The sequence below is a fragment of the Dermacentor albipictus genome, chromosome 3 (assembly GCF_038994185.2).
Source record: "Dermacentor albipictus isolate Rhodes 1998 colony chromosome 3, USDA_Dalb.pri_finalv2, whole genome shotgun sequence".
In the NCBI taxonomy this organism is placed as follows: Eukaryota; Metazoa; Arthropoda; class Arachnida; order Ixodida; family Ixodidae; genus Dermacentor; species Dermacentor albipictus.
In genome coordinates, this window is record NC_091823.1 from 3193500 (window position 1) to 3210280 (window position 16781).

Genomic DNA, 16781 nt, shown 5'->3' on the forward strand with positions numbered 1-16781 from the left:
CCAAGTGAAGCGAGTCGCATACGAAGTTGAATTTCAGGTAAGCTGCTAGATTCAGGCGCACACACGCAAGAAAATGCTTGCTATAAATGAATTCACAGCAGTGATAAGCAGACGTGTACGGAACTGCTCGAGTACACGATCATATGCGCCCCGACGGCAGCGGTCTTTCAACATGCCGCAAAACGGCGGGCCTCCTGCAATCTTTGTTGACTGCATGCCGCTAAACAAGTAGTTATGCCTGCGCTGCAGTAGCGGCCATCTGTTCCTTTAGCAATTGAATAATAACTGATGCAATGCATATGAACTTGTAGTAACGTACGTGCGAATCGCACTGCAGCGCGAGCTCGTGCACTGCTCGCTTCATGTAGCTTTTAATGACAGCGCTTGAACATCGATGTGCTGCAATCAATACTACCATGCTGCGCTGCCTCAACGTGCTGGCTTGAGGTCAAGAATGAGCACATTTAACTCTGTAACCTGTACTGCTCGTACCATTTCGCATTGGCCTAATTGTTAATTGTCACTGTGGCTGGGTCTCGACATAGCATACTGACATAGCAGCCATGCCTGCTGCTATGTCAGTATGGCGTCGAGACTGTAGGTGCACAAGACAGAATTTTAGAACGCAGATAATCGAGCAAGCTTCAAGACAGGCGAAGTTTCGCTTACCCAGCACAACAAACTGCTGCTATCCAGCGCGCCCAACGTTGCGCTTCGTGAGGCCTTGAAGGAAAATGGTGGAATCTGATGTTGGGATTCAGGCCTTCTTGTTCCTGGCAGCCCACGACGCAGCAGTAACGATGGTAACACTTTCTCGAGGCTGAGCTAGATCTCTCCAGATCGACGTCGCCGATTCCTTCTGCTTCCAGCATTACATCCCACGGCACACGGAGAGTCTGTTTTCATTTAACTATATGCTGCGGCCACCTCGCAGTGTGGTCGGCGTGGTCTGTGAGAAGTGACAAAAGTGCGAATCGACGCAAAACTCGGGCTAGAAACGTGCTCCGCCACAGCCAGGGCTCAATACTACCCAAGCTGGTACTACCCAGATAACGTTTCTCGCCGCCACCAGGCACCGCTACTATACCTCAAACTCCAGCGCAAGATGCCATTCAATTTGTTTCACTGAGTGCAGTGCACAGAGTGGTGGTTGGCATGTACAGCCCCATAATTCAATTAAAGTTTAACACTTCTGCCACGATGTAATGTGCTTGCTCGTGCCGATCCGCACGAGCAAGAACTAGTCCACAAAGTGCCAAGGGCAAATCGAATGGACCAACGTTCGTGGCATGCGGATCGATGGCATGCCTTACCAACAGACATTTACCAACAGGCAGGTATGCGAACTATTGCGACAATTCCAGATCACTTCGCAGTCGCTGTGTTAAGGTTTAATTAAAGCAGACGTCCAATTACAGCCTTCCGAGTGCTATTTTTACAAATTTGGCTAGAACTGTATGTAGCACCCAAGTCGGGCGCTGGAAAATCACGAACCCACTAGCCCAACAGTCTAAATGTGTTGATCATTTTTACTGCGTGAAATGTTTAGGATGTGGATACACAAAATACAGCATTTTTCTGCACCAGCATACTGTTATGCTCCATGTGTGTTGATCAAATGTGCACATTTGGGAAACCTTACCAAGGGTGGGAGTACCTGCTGTTGCAGTACATGAGCTGACAGTTGTAGTCTTCACTATGTTTCAGTACTTTGTGTTCTGTTAAGTGTACACTGGCAGCAGAACAATATTTTTATTTACATTTGCAGCACCTCTAGCTGTTCCCCTTGAAGAAATGCGAGATCAACTGGTCACAGGCATGCCCAGGTGTGATGGCTTCTTCAATGACTGCATTTTCCAATTCAGCTGTGCAAGCAGCAATGCCTGGATGACTACGCAGCTGACGCTCAAGCTCTGAGCCCACATAAGTCCACAGCCAGCGCACTCGCTGCTGTTGACGGCGCTTGCCCAGCTCCCCATTGGGCTCAAGGGCATCCCTGTAGTTTTGCACAACATCCCATAATTCGGAGATGCCCACATTCACCTTTGCAGACACTTGGAGAACCTGCACAAAATGTATGCAGCATGTACAAAAAAGTAGTGACATCACTGAGAGAGAACAAAGTAGTCGTCTTCCCCACTTAATCTTGGAGTGCTACCTCCAGTGGCGTAGCTAGGTCGTCTGGCACCCGGGGCCCATAGGTCTTCTGCCCCCCCCCCCCCCCCCCCTACCCCGGTTGTAGACGAGGAAGGCGAGGATATCAACAAGTTCCGGGTGTCTTCAGACGTATATGACACCCCCCCGCTGGCTCCTTGCACCCGGGGCCCACGGCCCCCCGGCCCCCCCCTGTTGCTACGCCACTGGCTACCTCTAATGCTCGATTATGTTCTTGTTTTGTAAGTGCATTGCTGTCTCTGCAAAACCAAAAGAACGCACCTTGGGTCTCCACAGGTGACTCCGGGGCTTCATGAACTTGAGAGCACTGACATATTCGGCGGCCATGCGCCTGCACTCGGGAATGTTATCACCATCAGCCTTTGTCACAGCTATGAGGTCGGCCATTTCTACTATGCCTCTTTTAACACCCTGCAGTTCATCACCACCTCCAGGTGGTATGAGCAAAAGGAACAAGTCCACCATGTCTGCCACGATGTACTCGCTCTGTCCTACACCTGCACACATTGCAAAAGTGTCCGTCTCCTTGCCCCAGCCAAAGCACCATCACATTAAGAGGAAGCTTTAGCTCAGGCCCAACTCCAACGTGGCCTATTCAAATACATATAAAATGCAAAAACATTTTTTTGAGAGAACCCCTGGACTGATTTTGATGAAATTTGTTGCATTTGAGAGTGACAGTTAAATCCTAGTGATTGTTGAAAGCAGAGTTTCGATTTAGGGCCTGAATATTGTTAAAATAATTTTCAATAATTCTTAAGTTTGAAAAAGACAGAAGCACGAAGTTTATAAATGAATAGCTCTGCATCAAGAACAGGTATTGCAGTTCTGTAAATGACATCCATTAGACCATTCAAAGCAGACAAATTCTATATGTCATTTTATATCTTATGTGAGTTTGTTACATTGTGTACAAGGGTTCTGCAAAAGTTGCATTTCCATATTGCTAAATTTTTTCAGATGTATGTGTAACATATCAATTTTGTCCGCTTTAGGTATACTATCAGATGCAATTCACAGAATTGCAATATTGTTTTGCATTGCTGAGTTAGAGTTTTAAACTTCACAGTTTCGTTTTCTGAAAATCTGCGATTTTTGCCAATATTTATTAAAATATAGAAGACCTAAACCGAAAATTGGAAATGAACAGTCACTAGATTTCAAGCTTTTTTTCTTTTAAATGCAACAAACCTCGTCAAATTTCGTGCAATGGTTGCAGATAAAAACAAATTCTCCTTTTACATGTATTTAGATAAGAGCACCCGAGCTAAAGCTTCCTCTTAAGCACTGCTTCTAGCGATACTTGTGCCAGGATCCCTAATATAACATCTTTACACATTTATGACAATTAACACCAACTGCGGGCTGTTCCCGCAGGACAAAACACACATGACCACACTAGCAGAAAAATGCGTGCTGCATGCCAACAGCTGCTACAGAATGCACATTTCAAAAAAAAGAAAGGTAGTGTTAGATACGGGACCTTTTCCTGAGCCTCCTTCAAGTTCACCAGACCACATCGAATCGTGCCACAGCCAATTAAGGAGTGCAGAAGCACATCTACCCCGTTCCCGAGGCGCGGCACGTGCAAACGAGTTGGCGTCCCCCACCTCGTGTGCCGCAGGTAAAGCTATTCACTGCTTGACTCTTCCCGAAAGTGTAGCGGGAGCCTGGCATGGTTCCAGGTAACGCAGGTCCCGAGCAAAGTTGCTTTGCAGCACTGAAACGTCGCCCCGATCCGCCTATTGTGACGATGTTTGCAAGCCGGGAAGGCAATACCGCAGAAAGAAGTAAGCCCTCGGACGATTGGGGCCCAAGCAGCGACCCTCGGCACCGGGTGTGACACAATCACACGGGCGCCTACCATTGGCCGAAAATGACGACACCTGAGCGGGCTCGCCGATTGGCCGAAAATGGTGTCACCTGAGCGGGCTCGCCGATTGGCCGAACGTGACGTGACTTCGACACAACGAAGGGCTTAAAAGCCAGAGAACGGGAGCAGCAAGGGAGCATTCTTTCATCTCTTCGAGCTTCTTGCCACGGGCCGCAGCGTCCGAGCTGCTGCCGGCCCGTAATGACTTTACGACTGTTAATTGCTTTGTACTCTCACTGTAAATAATGTATATAAACCTCCAGTTTTTCATCTCAAAGTCCTCCTCAACCTCGGCCAACTCCCGTACCCAACGGCAAGGTCCAATATCTGGGGGACAGCAATTGGGATTGTCCTCCGAATCATACAACTGGTGGCAACGCTAGGGATGAACCTTCGTCCAAAGAGATTTAACAGTAGGCAAACGGGGCAACTCGTGCCATAATATTTTTCCACCACAGAGCAAATCGGTCATAGTGCCGTTTTCTGCACCATGTCATGCATTGCCAATCAAGAACAGCAGCCAAATGTGGCCAATTCAATCACATGGGCAAGCACTGCTACAGTATTGCATATAAGCCTTCAAGGAGAGCATATACAGTAACTTAAGCAAAGTAGAAAATTGAGTGACTTAGTATAGGGTGACCAGATTAAACTTTAGAGCAAAAGAAAATAAATAGGAGGCTTCTCCTGTTCAAAATGGTCATTATATGCAGTAACCCTGCCAAGATTCCACGATCCTAGCAATACCCGCCAATGTTGTCACGCCCAGTGCATTTTCACGAGTTGCTTTCTGCAAATGTGGCCACACCTAACTAGCTTCCTTTTTGCATGCACAATGAATGGCTTGCTAGATTAAAGTTATGCCTTGCAAACGCAGAGGTAAGTACTGGAATGCATGCTTTGATGGCAATACATTCCTGCATTATTAAATGACCTGAACTCAAATATGGCACTCTGAAAGGAGTAGTAGTAGCCACCACTAAAGGCAGACCACACCTGGCTTGCTTCTTTGTGTTTGCTCAAATTGATCCAATGCCCTAAACATAGCATGCTCATGTGATAGGCATACATTCACCTCTACTTCACACACTGCATGAGAAACTAGTGCACCAGACTGAATTGCAACATTTTCACACTGAAAACTGCCTTTGATCGCTTCTTGCTTATCAATCATCATGGCTGGAGTGAGTACAACATAAATATTCGATAAAGGGGCACTGACCTTCTGATGAACCTAGCAAGCTTCACAGCAGTTTGCCTGGAGGGATGAATGGGCCACTGAGTCTTAAGCTAATTAAAGAACGAACAGAGCAAGTTGACAATGATTTATGTCAAAATTACAGTAAAGACTCAAAGACAAGTGTTATCAAGTGAAGGTTTATTGGAAAAGCATGAAACAGAGCTTATAGCTAATGGGTAAGCTTTGCACACTGCCTGACTTGCACCATTCTGCAATCACATGCTCCCTGAAGTTATCTATAAGACTTGAGCAATTCCTCTGGCAACTTCCCCAGGATGACTTCATTGTGATGCACACAACACCATCCTCCAAGCTTTGGCCGATGCACAAATGTCATTCTTGGAGGCAGTGTGTGGCTCCACCCAAATTGCCAAGCATATAAAGCACAAGAGCTTGAATTCCAGAGGTCGGCAAAGCTTTGCTTTTCCTTGACCTATGGCGAGGCTGACTTGACAATAATGGAAAGACCAGCAAACCTAACTCTAAGCTAATGGCTGGTGGGTGTTGCAGTAAAAGTTATTCATAAAAAATTTAAGTATCACACACAATGATCATGCAAATGCTAAATCCAACCACTGCAATAAATCTTGGTCAGCAAAAAAATGATGCTGTGCTTTGAATCCCCTATGATCTTGCACCTGGCAGCACAGAGAATTAATCTTGAGTCACATGCACAGCACACAAGATTCTTGCAAAATGTCTCAGCAGAACTCACCAACTGTTTCCACGAGGACAACATTATAGCCTGCACATTCACAGAGCTGTATGGCATCACATGTAGTACGGGTTACGCCACCACTATGGCCCCTGGTCGGTGATGGCCTAATGTAGGCATTCGGGTCCCTAGTCAACTGGATCATACGAGTCTTGTCTCCAAGCAGGGACCCTGAAAGTAGGAGTAGATGACACTGTCTACTCATGTTAACAGATTGTTGACTGAATTTGCAGAAACAGATTATTTGAAACTGAATGAAATATAATACAGGGCGCATAACCATGGTCTAGTGCACAAGAACATGTACAGTGCTCAATGATCCAAACGTGATACTCGGAGCACTTCTTGCACCACCTGTGGGTGCTCGGGACAGCGAGCTGATGCATTATGGTACATACGATGAAAGCGAGGGCCTTTGTAGTGCATTGCGACTGTGGCCCCTCAGCGATCACCTAGCACTCAGTGGTGGCACAATAGGTGCTGGCCACCATGCGGTCCAATTATTGCATTTGAATTACTGAGCATGTAAAGGCAGAGCACACTTGCAGGCTGTGCTAGTTTGCTTCAAAGTACAACATGTATGGCAAATATATTGAACCTGAAGACTTTATTGTGGTAAACATGCAAAGGCAACTTAGCAGAGTTTTTACATACTATAAAAGCTGCATGAATCTTATTGTGGCTGAACTGCAATACTGTATCTGTACTAATAAAAGGCAAACATTCAGCAGAGGTTTGCCTTGTCAGGAACAACTAAAGAAGCTCCAACCAAAATTTATTTTATTGACCCGATGTTTCGAGGCCCGACCAGCTCTTTCTTTATGGGTGAGATGGTGTGAGGCAAAGCAGTGCTTATGTGCATCTTTTAGCACTTGAGAGGCACATAGACACTTTTCACAATTCTTGAGATTAAACGGCGGGAAGTGTTCATTACAAACGATTGATGTTTCCAATGTTTTTTGGATGTGCCAAGATTGCAAAAGAAGCTGCCGATGATGGTCATTTTCTCTCTCCAAGGCGATGGCACCATCAAGGCTAATTTGCTGGTCAAAAAGCTTGCCACAGCACTGTGTTCTCTGTTTAGGCAGCAAAGGTCATTCATGTGTTGACAAATTCTTTCCGGGAAGTTTTTGGTCTCACCAATATGCAACACGAGGCGTTCGGTGCAAGTAATCTTGTAGACAACGCCCTGCACTTTTTGACAGGACGGCATTCTTTTGGACAAGGCTTCTGAGTAGAGAGAGGCTTGTGAGCGACATCAACTCCTGCCCCCTGAATGTAAAGTCTAGCAGCTATCATCATCTTCCTCGGCTGCCTTCCATATATGGCGTGCTCTGGCATGTGTGTTTCATGCCTCATGCTGCGAGATTGGAAGGAAATGGAAGAAAAATTTTAAAAATGCTTCTTCTGTTCCTGCGATCAGTTCGAACAGTTCTCAGGTCTTTCGCTCGCTAACCCAAACTATGTTGTAGTGGACCTGACCTCACTTCCTATAACTTGGTGACTTGGACGTGATTGTACAGCGAGCATGTCGTCACGGATGAGGCCCCAAATGAGAGACTGACGACCAGCGCAGAGGGCCTCACCACAGTGCATATTCACCTGCTGTCCTTTTGGCCACAAAATCTTGCAGCCTAGTTTACTCAGGTGGAGGCCACCTTCGACCTACGTCGCATTACCTTGCAGCACATGGAGTTCCTCCATACGTGGCACTATTTAAAAAGGTGGTTGAGAAGTTCCAAGAGGCTGAAGACGCATCCCCACAACACCATCCCCTATGACCACTTCAAAGCAACAATGCTGCAATGCAAGTCCGTGTCTGTGTGTAGGCACCTCCAGCAGCTTCTGAACGAAATGGATCTCGGCGACCGCCGCCTGTCAGAACTTGTACGTCACATGCGGTGGCTTCTCAGCGACTGTAAGCTCAACGCAAACAGTCCACTCCGTATGAACTGTTCCTTCAATGCCTGCCGCAGAAGCTGGTGATCACCTTGGCTACTACACCAGACAATGTGTCCCTCGACAATCATGCAGAGCTGGCCAATCGCATTGCTGACTATTCAGCAAGAGGTACTGTGACAAGAAAGACCGTTCCACTGTCGCACCTCAAAGATCGGCAGTCTTGCCTTGAGCAAATGGTTGACGAACTTGTTGAGACCATTACTGCACCATGGTCACTGCCCCACCGTCGTCAATGCGACCACGATTGCCGTTCAAGATTCCCTTCGCGGTCCAGCTTCCGTTCTGGCCCTCATTGCGGCACATACTGCTGGTATCACAACAAATTTGTTGCCAGCGCACGTCAGCACAGTTACCGTTGGAGCTGGCAGGGAAACATGCCACAGAGTCACTAACAGGATTGTCGGACAACGATTTCTCGTGCACATAGGTGAAGAGGTCAGCATCATTCCTGCCGCACAACAAGACCAGCAGTGTGACAAAAAAGGTGTGCCCCTACAAGTAACCAACAGATCTTCCATCAACACATATGGCCAGCATTCTCTTACCATCGGCTTTGGTCTTCAATGCACCTTCCGATGGGTGTTCATTGTTGCAGACATACGTATGGCCATATTGAGCGTGGATTTTCTGACTTACTTTGCCCTTAGTAGCGTCTCATCACCTCATGGACACGATGACTAGGATGTCTATACAAGGCATCCTCAAGCCCATGACATCAACCACTGAAACGATACCACAGATACTATCACCTGCGTTTGCCTCAATTCTGTCAGACTTCCCAGCCATCACGACACCTTCCAATTTTCAGCTGCCAGTATGTCACAACGTCATGCATCATGTTGTCGCCGCAAGAAACCCAGTGTTCTCCCAACCCAGACACCTCGCTCGTGACCACTTTGCCATTATGAGGAGAGAATTCAACCACATGCTGCAATTGAGTCTCATCCATTCTTTGTCAAGCAGTTGGTGTTCAGCTCTGCACATGGTACCAAGGCGTGACCCAGGGGATTGGCGCCTGTGTGGTGACTACCATGCACTCAATGTGCGCATCATCGCAGTCCCCTCTCTAACATTCATTACTTCGCAGCCAACCTAGCTGGAACAGTAATATTTAGCAAGATAGATTTAGTGAAAGCCTACCATCAAATCCATGTCAAGTCAACAGACATCCCTAAGATTGTGATTGCAACATCACCCAGGCTTTTAGAGTACATCCACATGTCGTTCAGGCTGAGAAACGCTGTTCAGATGTTTCAGAGGTTTATCAACAAAGGTCACCTGGGGACTCCCCTTTTTCTTTGCATACTTCGATGACCTCCTGTTCCTACTAGGCTTGCACTCCTCTTTCAAGGAAGACTTCGGCTGCATGGCTGCAGAATGGGCTTATATCACAACATTGCGGTTACCTATCGAATTTTTTGCACCAGCTGCTGTTGCCACACCCAATCCAGATAGCTATGTTGAGCAGCTTCGCTTCCTGTTTGCATGCTTGCATCCTTGCCCTAGTAGGGTTGCATCCTCAAGTAATGCTTTTGTCAGCAAAGACATGCCTACAGCAAGCCATGTTTTCGTATGGCGTGAAGGCGTCCGACTACCTGTTATGCCTCTCTATGACGACCATTTCAAGGTACTCAAGCAGACGAAAAAGCTGTTACCATTAACCTCAATGGCTGTGAAAAAATCATGGCGATAGACAGGGTCAAACCAGCCTACCTAGCGATCTCGCCATTATTATCCACTTTCAACAACTTTACAACTGCTCAAAACGACAGATCTACCTGACCGGCCAGCATCAAAGGCTGTTTCATGGGCAGTGCTACTCTTCTCTTAAAAGGGAGGGAGCCCTCTAGCAGCCATCGTCATCTCCCTCGGCCACCTTTTATACATGGCGCACTCCGATGCACACCTCCATACCGCCATACCTAATGCTGCGAGATCAGAAAGAAATGGAAGAACAATAAAAAAAAAAGAAAGCTTCTTCGGCTCCTACCATGGGTCTGAATGGTTCTCAGGTCTTTCGCTCGCTGACATGCACATTGTTGTAGTCGACCTAACCTCAGCCCCTATATAAAGTATCTAGACACAGTGCCACTGCACTTTATATACATCACTGACATGTCTGCACTATAGACCTTTTCATTGGGCGAGGAGGAGAAGGGCATGCGCGGCGAGCCTTTCCTCCTCCCTGGCTTGTGCGATCTGGTGCGGCACTGCTTGAAAGTATTGCTGTTGCGTGCTGCGGAACGATTTCGAGATGTTTTAGCTCATACTTTGTGAAATTTATGCAATGTCTGTTCATACAAGGTCGTCAGGGAACCAATGTGTAGCCTTTTGGTGCATAGGTAACTACAGCACGCAGAAATATCTCTTTTGGGTGCAAACATGTGATGCGCATTGTCAACCATGGTGTGCGTATGTGTTGTGAACTATTTTGGGTATATCGGTTTTCGCTCAATAAGAGAACCGACATCTCTGTATTGCCAGCATAAAACGGTAAATCTGCTCACTCCCTGATCCCTTGGCATAGGGACTGAAACATAAGAGCGCATGCTCTTGTACGCGGTACAGTGTCACCATCTCTATGTGTCAGCATAGACTGCATGGACAGTGGTGACATCATCATTAGGTGTGATGCCCTGCACGTTGCACCGCATCTAATAGACATGACATCACAGATTTGAGCCGTCTTGAGTGCAGGCCCTGTAAGAGACAGGTCCTCTTTCCTCAGTTGCTGTGGCTGGGATCCACACAGGGCCGGTACTGTAGTTCCTTACAAATAGCTGGTCGTGTGGCGTAAATTACCATGCCTTGGGCAGAGTTTCGTCATGGTTCCCATTTAAGCTCTTCCATGAGTTCTCCATCAGGTCTGGGTGGATGCGATTCGACCCGTAGCCGTACACGGTGTGATGTGTTGTTGCAACAAAAAATTGGCAAGTTGCCATGTCCTCAGTCACCCTCGACAATGCACCACAGTGACTCCTTTGTCGTGCGTATCATGCATTCTGCTCGTCTGTTGCATGAGAGATCGAAGGGAGCTGATGTGATGTGACGAATCAGTCCAGCTCTCAGGAATATGCAGAACTCCTCAGATGTAAACTGGGCTCCATTATGTGAGACAACAGAATCTGGCATACCATGTGTTGTGAAAAGCTGCCCAAGGACACTAATGATGCTCTGTATCATCATGGAAGACAAAGACTCCACCTCCGGTGACTTTGAGGAGTCCACGACAATAAGAAAGGTCTGCCCCTGGAAGGGGCCAGCAATGTTACCAGGGCTCCATGGCCCACATGGAGCCCTGATAACTTCGCATGCATGGACATCTGCTCTAGGAGGAAAAAAAATATGGGCTCTTATGCGCCAAAACTACGATCTGATTATGAGGCATGCCGCAGTGGGGGACTCCCGAATAATTTGGACCTCCTGGAGTTCTTTAACATGCACATAAATGTAAGCACAGGGGTGTTTTCACATTTCACCTCCATCGAAATGTGGCCACCGTGGCCGGGATTCAATCCTGCGACCTCGTGCTTAGCAGCCCAACACTATAGCCACTAAGCAATCATGCCGGGTGCTCTAGGAGGAGCAGGTCTGGAGTCTTGGCAGGCCAAGTAGTCTTCAATGTTTCTATCCACTGTAGGCCACCACACATAACTTCGAGCAAGAGCCTTCATACGTACAATTTCTCGATGAGCTGTGTGGAAGGCTTCAAGGATCACCTTCCTGCCCTTTTCCAGTATCACAATTCGATTGCTCCTGAGGATACACCCTTTGTGCACTGACAACTCATGCTGCCTGATCCTGAATGGTTAAAATTCCGGCTCTGCATTGGCTAACTGCCATCCCATCAAAGTCCAGTTCAGGACATGCGACAGATTAGGGTGTTACGTTGTCATTCCTGCGATGTCCTCAGCATGAAGTGGAGAATTGGGCACGTCTTCCAGGAACAAAACCTCTAAGGACGGTGATACAAGAAACTCTGGAACAGTGAGGGGCAGGCAGCTCATTGCATCAGCGTTTTGTATTTCCTTTCTGGAACGATGAGTCAGAACATTGTCGTACGCATTTTTCTTGGAGATAAAATTTCAGGTGTCTGCTTTGATGGCGTGAACAGGCCCAGCAGTGGTTTATGGTCTGTGGCACTCTCAAACCTTCGCCCATAGACGTGCTCATGAATCAAACTGCGCATAATTTATTTCTGTAGTTGTCAGTGTTCTTGAATAGAAGGCAACAAGGGCTTCATAACCATCCTTTAGTTGGTGGCTGAGCACAGCTCCAATGCCATAAGGCCACATGTTATCACAAGAGGTCAGTCCTTGTCAAAATGATGCAACACGTTTTCTGGTGATAACAGCTTTGATTTCCTGAAAGCTTCGTTGTGATGAGCCATGATGAGCTTGGTCATGATGAAATGAAGCGGTTCGGCCTCTGTTGCTTTGTTCTTTAAAAAGGCACAGTAGAAGTTTAGACAGCCCAGGTAGGCTTGCAAGTCCTTCTTGTTAGCTGGGTCTGGTACATTGTGGATCGCCGTCACCTTTTCCATTGATGGCCTTCTTTGTCGATCATGAATCTGCGAAATTTTATCTCATATACACCAAAATAGCATATCTAACTTTTTACACAGAGGCCAACATAGCAATGCTGCTTAGCAAATAATGAGCCGAGCCAGCTCTTCTTCCGTTCTGGCTGATATAAGAATGTCGTCAAAATACGGAACCACTCCTGGAATTCCCTTCAGGAGGTCATCCATGAAGTTCTGGAATATTCCAGGTGCAACACTCACACCAAACTGCCACCTCCTAACTCGGAAAGCTCCCTGGTGAATTGTGGTTTGTGCGTCAGCTGCAGCCTCATCAGCTGCTAGCTGCTGGTACACCCGTGCAGGGTCCAGCTTTGCGAATATGCGTCCCCAGACAGTGAGGCTAGATATTGCAGGATAGGAATGGGGTACGGGTGATGTGATAGTGCTTTGTTGATTGTACATTTGTAATCACCACATATTCGTATGTCTCCATTTGCCTTAATGGGTGTCACTATAGGTGTTTCCCACTTTGGTTCAGTTGCTGGCTCCAAGATTTCTTGCTCAATGAGACGGTCAAGCTCTTCATCAATCTTTAGCTTGAGTGCGAAGGGGACTCATTGAGGTTTCATCCGTATTGATGTGACAGCAGGATCTAAGTGAAGTGAGACAGGTGGGCCATTCAATTTTCCTAGTCCCCCACTGAATACACAATGAAACTTCTCCAGGACGCATTCCACTGTCAACCCATCCACACTGTACACATCTACAAGTTAATTTCCAAGGGTCGAACCAATCCATTCCCAGCAGGCTTGTTCGGTGACCTTGTGCCACCAGGAGCTTGAGGAGTTCCTTGAAGTCGCCATATTCGACATGAACGTGGCATGCACCTTGTATCTTCGCGGCATTGCTTTGTAAGTCTATGAGTCTCGACTCAAATGGAATCAAAGGCTCAGAGTTCCCCTTAACAAGTTTGCTATAAGTATGCTCCGAAATTATCAAAAACTCTTATGCAGAGTCAACTTCCATCATGCATGGTTTGCATCATGCACCTCTTCTGTGTCGCCGAAGTTTGTAGAGGTGACAGGTGGTTTGTGTAATATGCTTCATGTGATGTGCTTGTGCTCATGGAGTTCGTAGTAGGTGTTGGAGCTGCGCTTGCATCATGCCGCTGCTTCATGTGGCACACCTGCTTAATGTGGCCAACTCGTTTGCAAAAACGTTGTGCGTCTCGAAAACGGCAGTTCTCTCAATTATGTGAACCACCGCACCTGTAGCATGAGTTTATTTTTCAGCCTGATAGTTGGGCCTTTTTTCTTTCCTGCTCCTCATGGCTCCGAGGACCGGCGTTAAGGTCTGTTGTGTTTTGTGCCACATTGCCCATTAACTCTGATGCTCTCACCTCACGAGTGCTCAGGTCCGCCGCCTCTGCGGCCAATGCCTCTTTTAAGTTGATCCATCTTAAGGTGACCTATTTGTTTGCCAAAAGCTTTAGCAAAGTCAAGGAATACGCAGTCAGTAAGAAAACTAGAATCAGTATTGTTATGTAAAGCAATAGTGAACAACAGAAGTTGAGTGTCACACGAAAACGTCTTGCGAAATCTGTGTTAAAATGGGAGTAAACAAAATTATTGCTCTCAAGAAAGCGTGCAAAATGCGAGTATAGGACATGTTCCATTATTTTGTATGGTACTGAAATAAGTGACATTGGTCTGTAACTACGTGGGCTAGGTGTATCACTGGATTTATGAATCGGTACGACTTTCCCTGTTTTTCAATCCATTGGTAGTGATCCAGTAGTAAGTGATTGGGTGAAAATGCATTCTAATGTGATAGAAGAGTATTCCTTATTGCTCTTAAAAAATTTAGAGTTTGTCGAATCTCGTTAATTTGAACTGCCAGTTTATTTTAACTGACGCTATGGTCTCACCAAAGTTATGTGTATTCCAATGGGCGAAAACCTCCGGTAATTAGAATGCGCAAGCATTTGCGATGGTTAATTCGAACATACCGCGCTCCGAGCAGCAAGCCAAATCATGCGGTGGCATCTCCGACCAGCACAGAGGAAGAGCTCAGGAGAGACCCTTCAATGTCGCGCACATATAAAAAAAAAAGAACGAAACCGTAGTGGACATTTCGCCCTCTCTCAAATGGCAAGGTTTCTGCTTCGCGCCGAAGTGCCCCAGCTGCACTAATGGCAAAAAACGCACTGCGAGTGCAGGAGACCAATAAGAGCGGCCCCTACAGTGACGACTGCGCAGGAAACCGGTGCCCGACTGCTCTATTCATACTCGCATCTGGTACAGCTGGTCCGCTTGTTTTACACTATCGTCTCTTCGCGTCAGCTCTCGCATGTTTTGGTTGGCTTGGTTCGGTCTTGTTTTGTGCTTGTTTTTTTACAATGACGAGTCTAAACCAAAATGTCACAATGAAAAGGTTGTTGAAAACAGCGAGCCATGTCCGATTCTGTACAACATGAAGATCCTGAATACAAGAACGCGAATGCGACACCCAGTACCTCATTCTGCTTGTCTTTTCAACGCCACAACAGAAGGGAGCGCACCAACATGATTATGATCAGTGGAAATGACTTCGTCATCTTGAAAAGACATTACTCGTGTTAAGAACGCAAGACAGAGAACGTAAACATAGCGCCGATTTGTCGGCAGATGAAGGAAAAACCACGCGAGCACGCAGATGGAAGCAGCTGCAGAGACCCAGTCCAGCTTCGGCAAATCCGCTGCTTCTGTGGCAGAGGTAATTAGCGCCGTCCATCAAGCTGCCAGGAAAGCAAGTCTGCTTCCCTCCCGCCCTTCCTCGCAACTACGCTCCCCTTGGCCTCCTTCTCAACTCCCTCACCTTCGATGGTCTCCGTGCACACCCACTTCCGCGCCAGCGCCACTTTGCTACCTGAAGTTTTTTCTGCCGTTATCGGGAAGCGAGCATTGGTCGGCGTGGGCAGTTTCATGGTCCTCGCTCGCTGTGTTCTTGCGCACCTCGATATTAATGCGAAAGCTTAACGAGCCTTTGTCACAGTAAGTCCGGCGTCACACGTCGCATCAGCAAAAAGATTTTCAAACCACACATACCCAGGCCGTTCATGTGATGCAAGAAATTCACTGAACTAATTAAATTTCTCAAGCTGAAATATGTGGAAAAATCGTAAACTACGACTTACACACAACCTACAGACATGATAGCTCTCAGACTGTAATTTGAATATACGAGAAAACATAATTTTGTTACGCGAAAACTCAAACGGCTTTGCCAGCGTTTCTACATGGACAGACCGGAGACGGCGTCCGCCATGTGCGCACGCCAGTGCGTAAATATCTCAGAGTCCACGGTGCAGTGCACCTGCTTCGTTGAGAGACTTCCAGATGGCAGCGTACTACATTACTGTTACTGTTACTACATTGTAATAAGCCGGCTATTTCTCCATGGAAAACATACAAATGTTGATGGTGCAGCAGGTTTTCATTGTTATAACTGATATATTGTCAAAACTGGTATCGTTATAAGTAGGTTCAACTGTATTAGGAAGAGTACTACAGTAAAAGCTCGTTAATTCGAACCGCAAGGGGAAGCCGCTTCAGTTCGAATTAACGAAAGTTTGAACTAACGAAAGTGAAGGAGAGCAACAGTACACTGCGATTTGGAAGCAGTAGGGCATGTCAGAAATTTGGCGTGTCAGAAAAAGATGGCGTGTGCCGCGGTTACATGCCATCTTGAAGTCGAAGCTCTGGGTCCGACTGTGCCACACTACCGATGTCCACCGAAACGAAAGTTAGCCAAGGCTTAACACCATCACAATGAATCGCGATGGCCGATACCTCCTAAGCTGAAAACAGACTTGCACAACCGATGAAGACTGCCGAGACAAAGACGCTGAACATGTGAAGGTGGCGAAGGCCCTGATTCGTTGGTTCTTGATTGCAAGCGCAGCTGCGACGTACTTGATTCGCTGTGTTACGATGGCGCTTGCCGTGCCATCTCCGCCCAACATTAGCAGCTGTACAAGATTTGCAAAGCCTCCGAGATTCGCAACGGGCATGAAGTCTCGGAGGTTACGTAGAACGGAGAGGCGGCAGCCGCCGCTGCCTTCTGGCTGACCCCGCGTCTGTTAGATTTTTTTGCGATTTTGCCTTCTCTCGCCGTTCTCTCCGTTTCGGAGGCAATACAGCCTTGTGTGTAGGCAGTAGGCGCGTTTCTCTGGCCGTGTGCCAGGCGAGCGTAGTTCGAATTATTCGTGAGGGAACCTTCTCGCGTTCGAATTAACGGACTTTTCTATACATAC

General features: G+C 47.0%; 1 protein-coding gene across 6 annotated transcripts in view; it reads right to left on the reverse strand.

The window, feature by feature from the left end:
* Window positions 1-1733: 1733 nt before the first annotated feature.
* The window catches only part of LOC135919911 (methylmalonic aciduria type A protein, mitochondrial-like), a 32586-nt gene continuing 17538 nt past the window's right edge, over window positions 1734-16781 (reverse strand). For 4 of the 6 annotated variants that reach the window (XM_065453922.2, XM_065453921.2, XM_065453923.2 and 1 more), the window contains 3 exons: window positions 6004-6174; window positions 2437-2672; window positions 1734-2064 (listed from right to left, as the gene is read on the reverse strand). In XM_065453922.2, coding sequence (XP_065309994.1) covers window positions 1774-2064; window positions 2437-2672; window positions 6004-6174 — 698 coding nt within the window. In that variant the 3' untranslated portion in view covers window positions 1734-1773. Of the gene's footprint in view, window positions 2065-2436; window positions 2673-6003; window positions 6201-16781 lie in introns of all 6 variants that reach the window. The other 2 variants (XM_070534951.1, XM_070534950.1) reach the window with 2 other exon arrangements.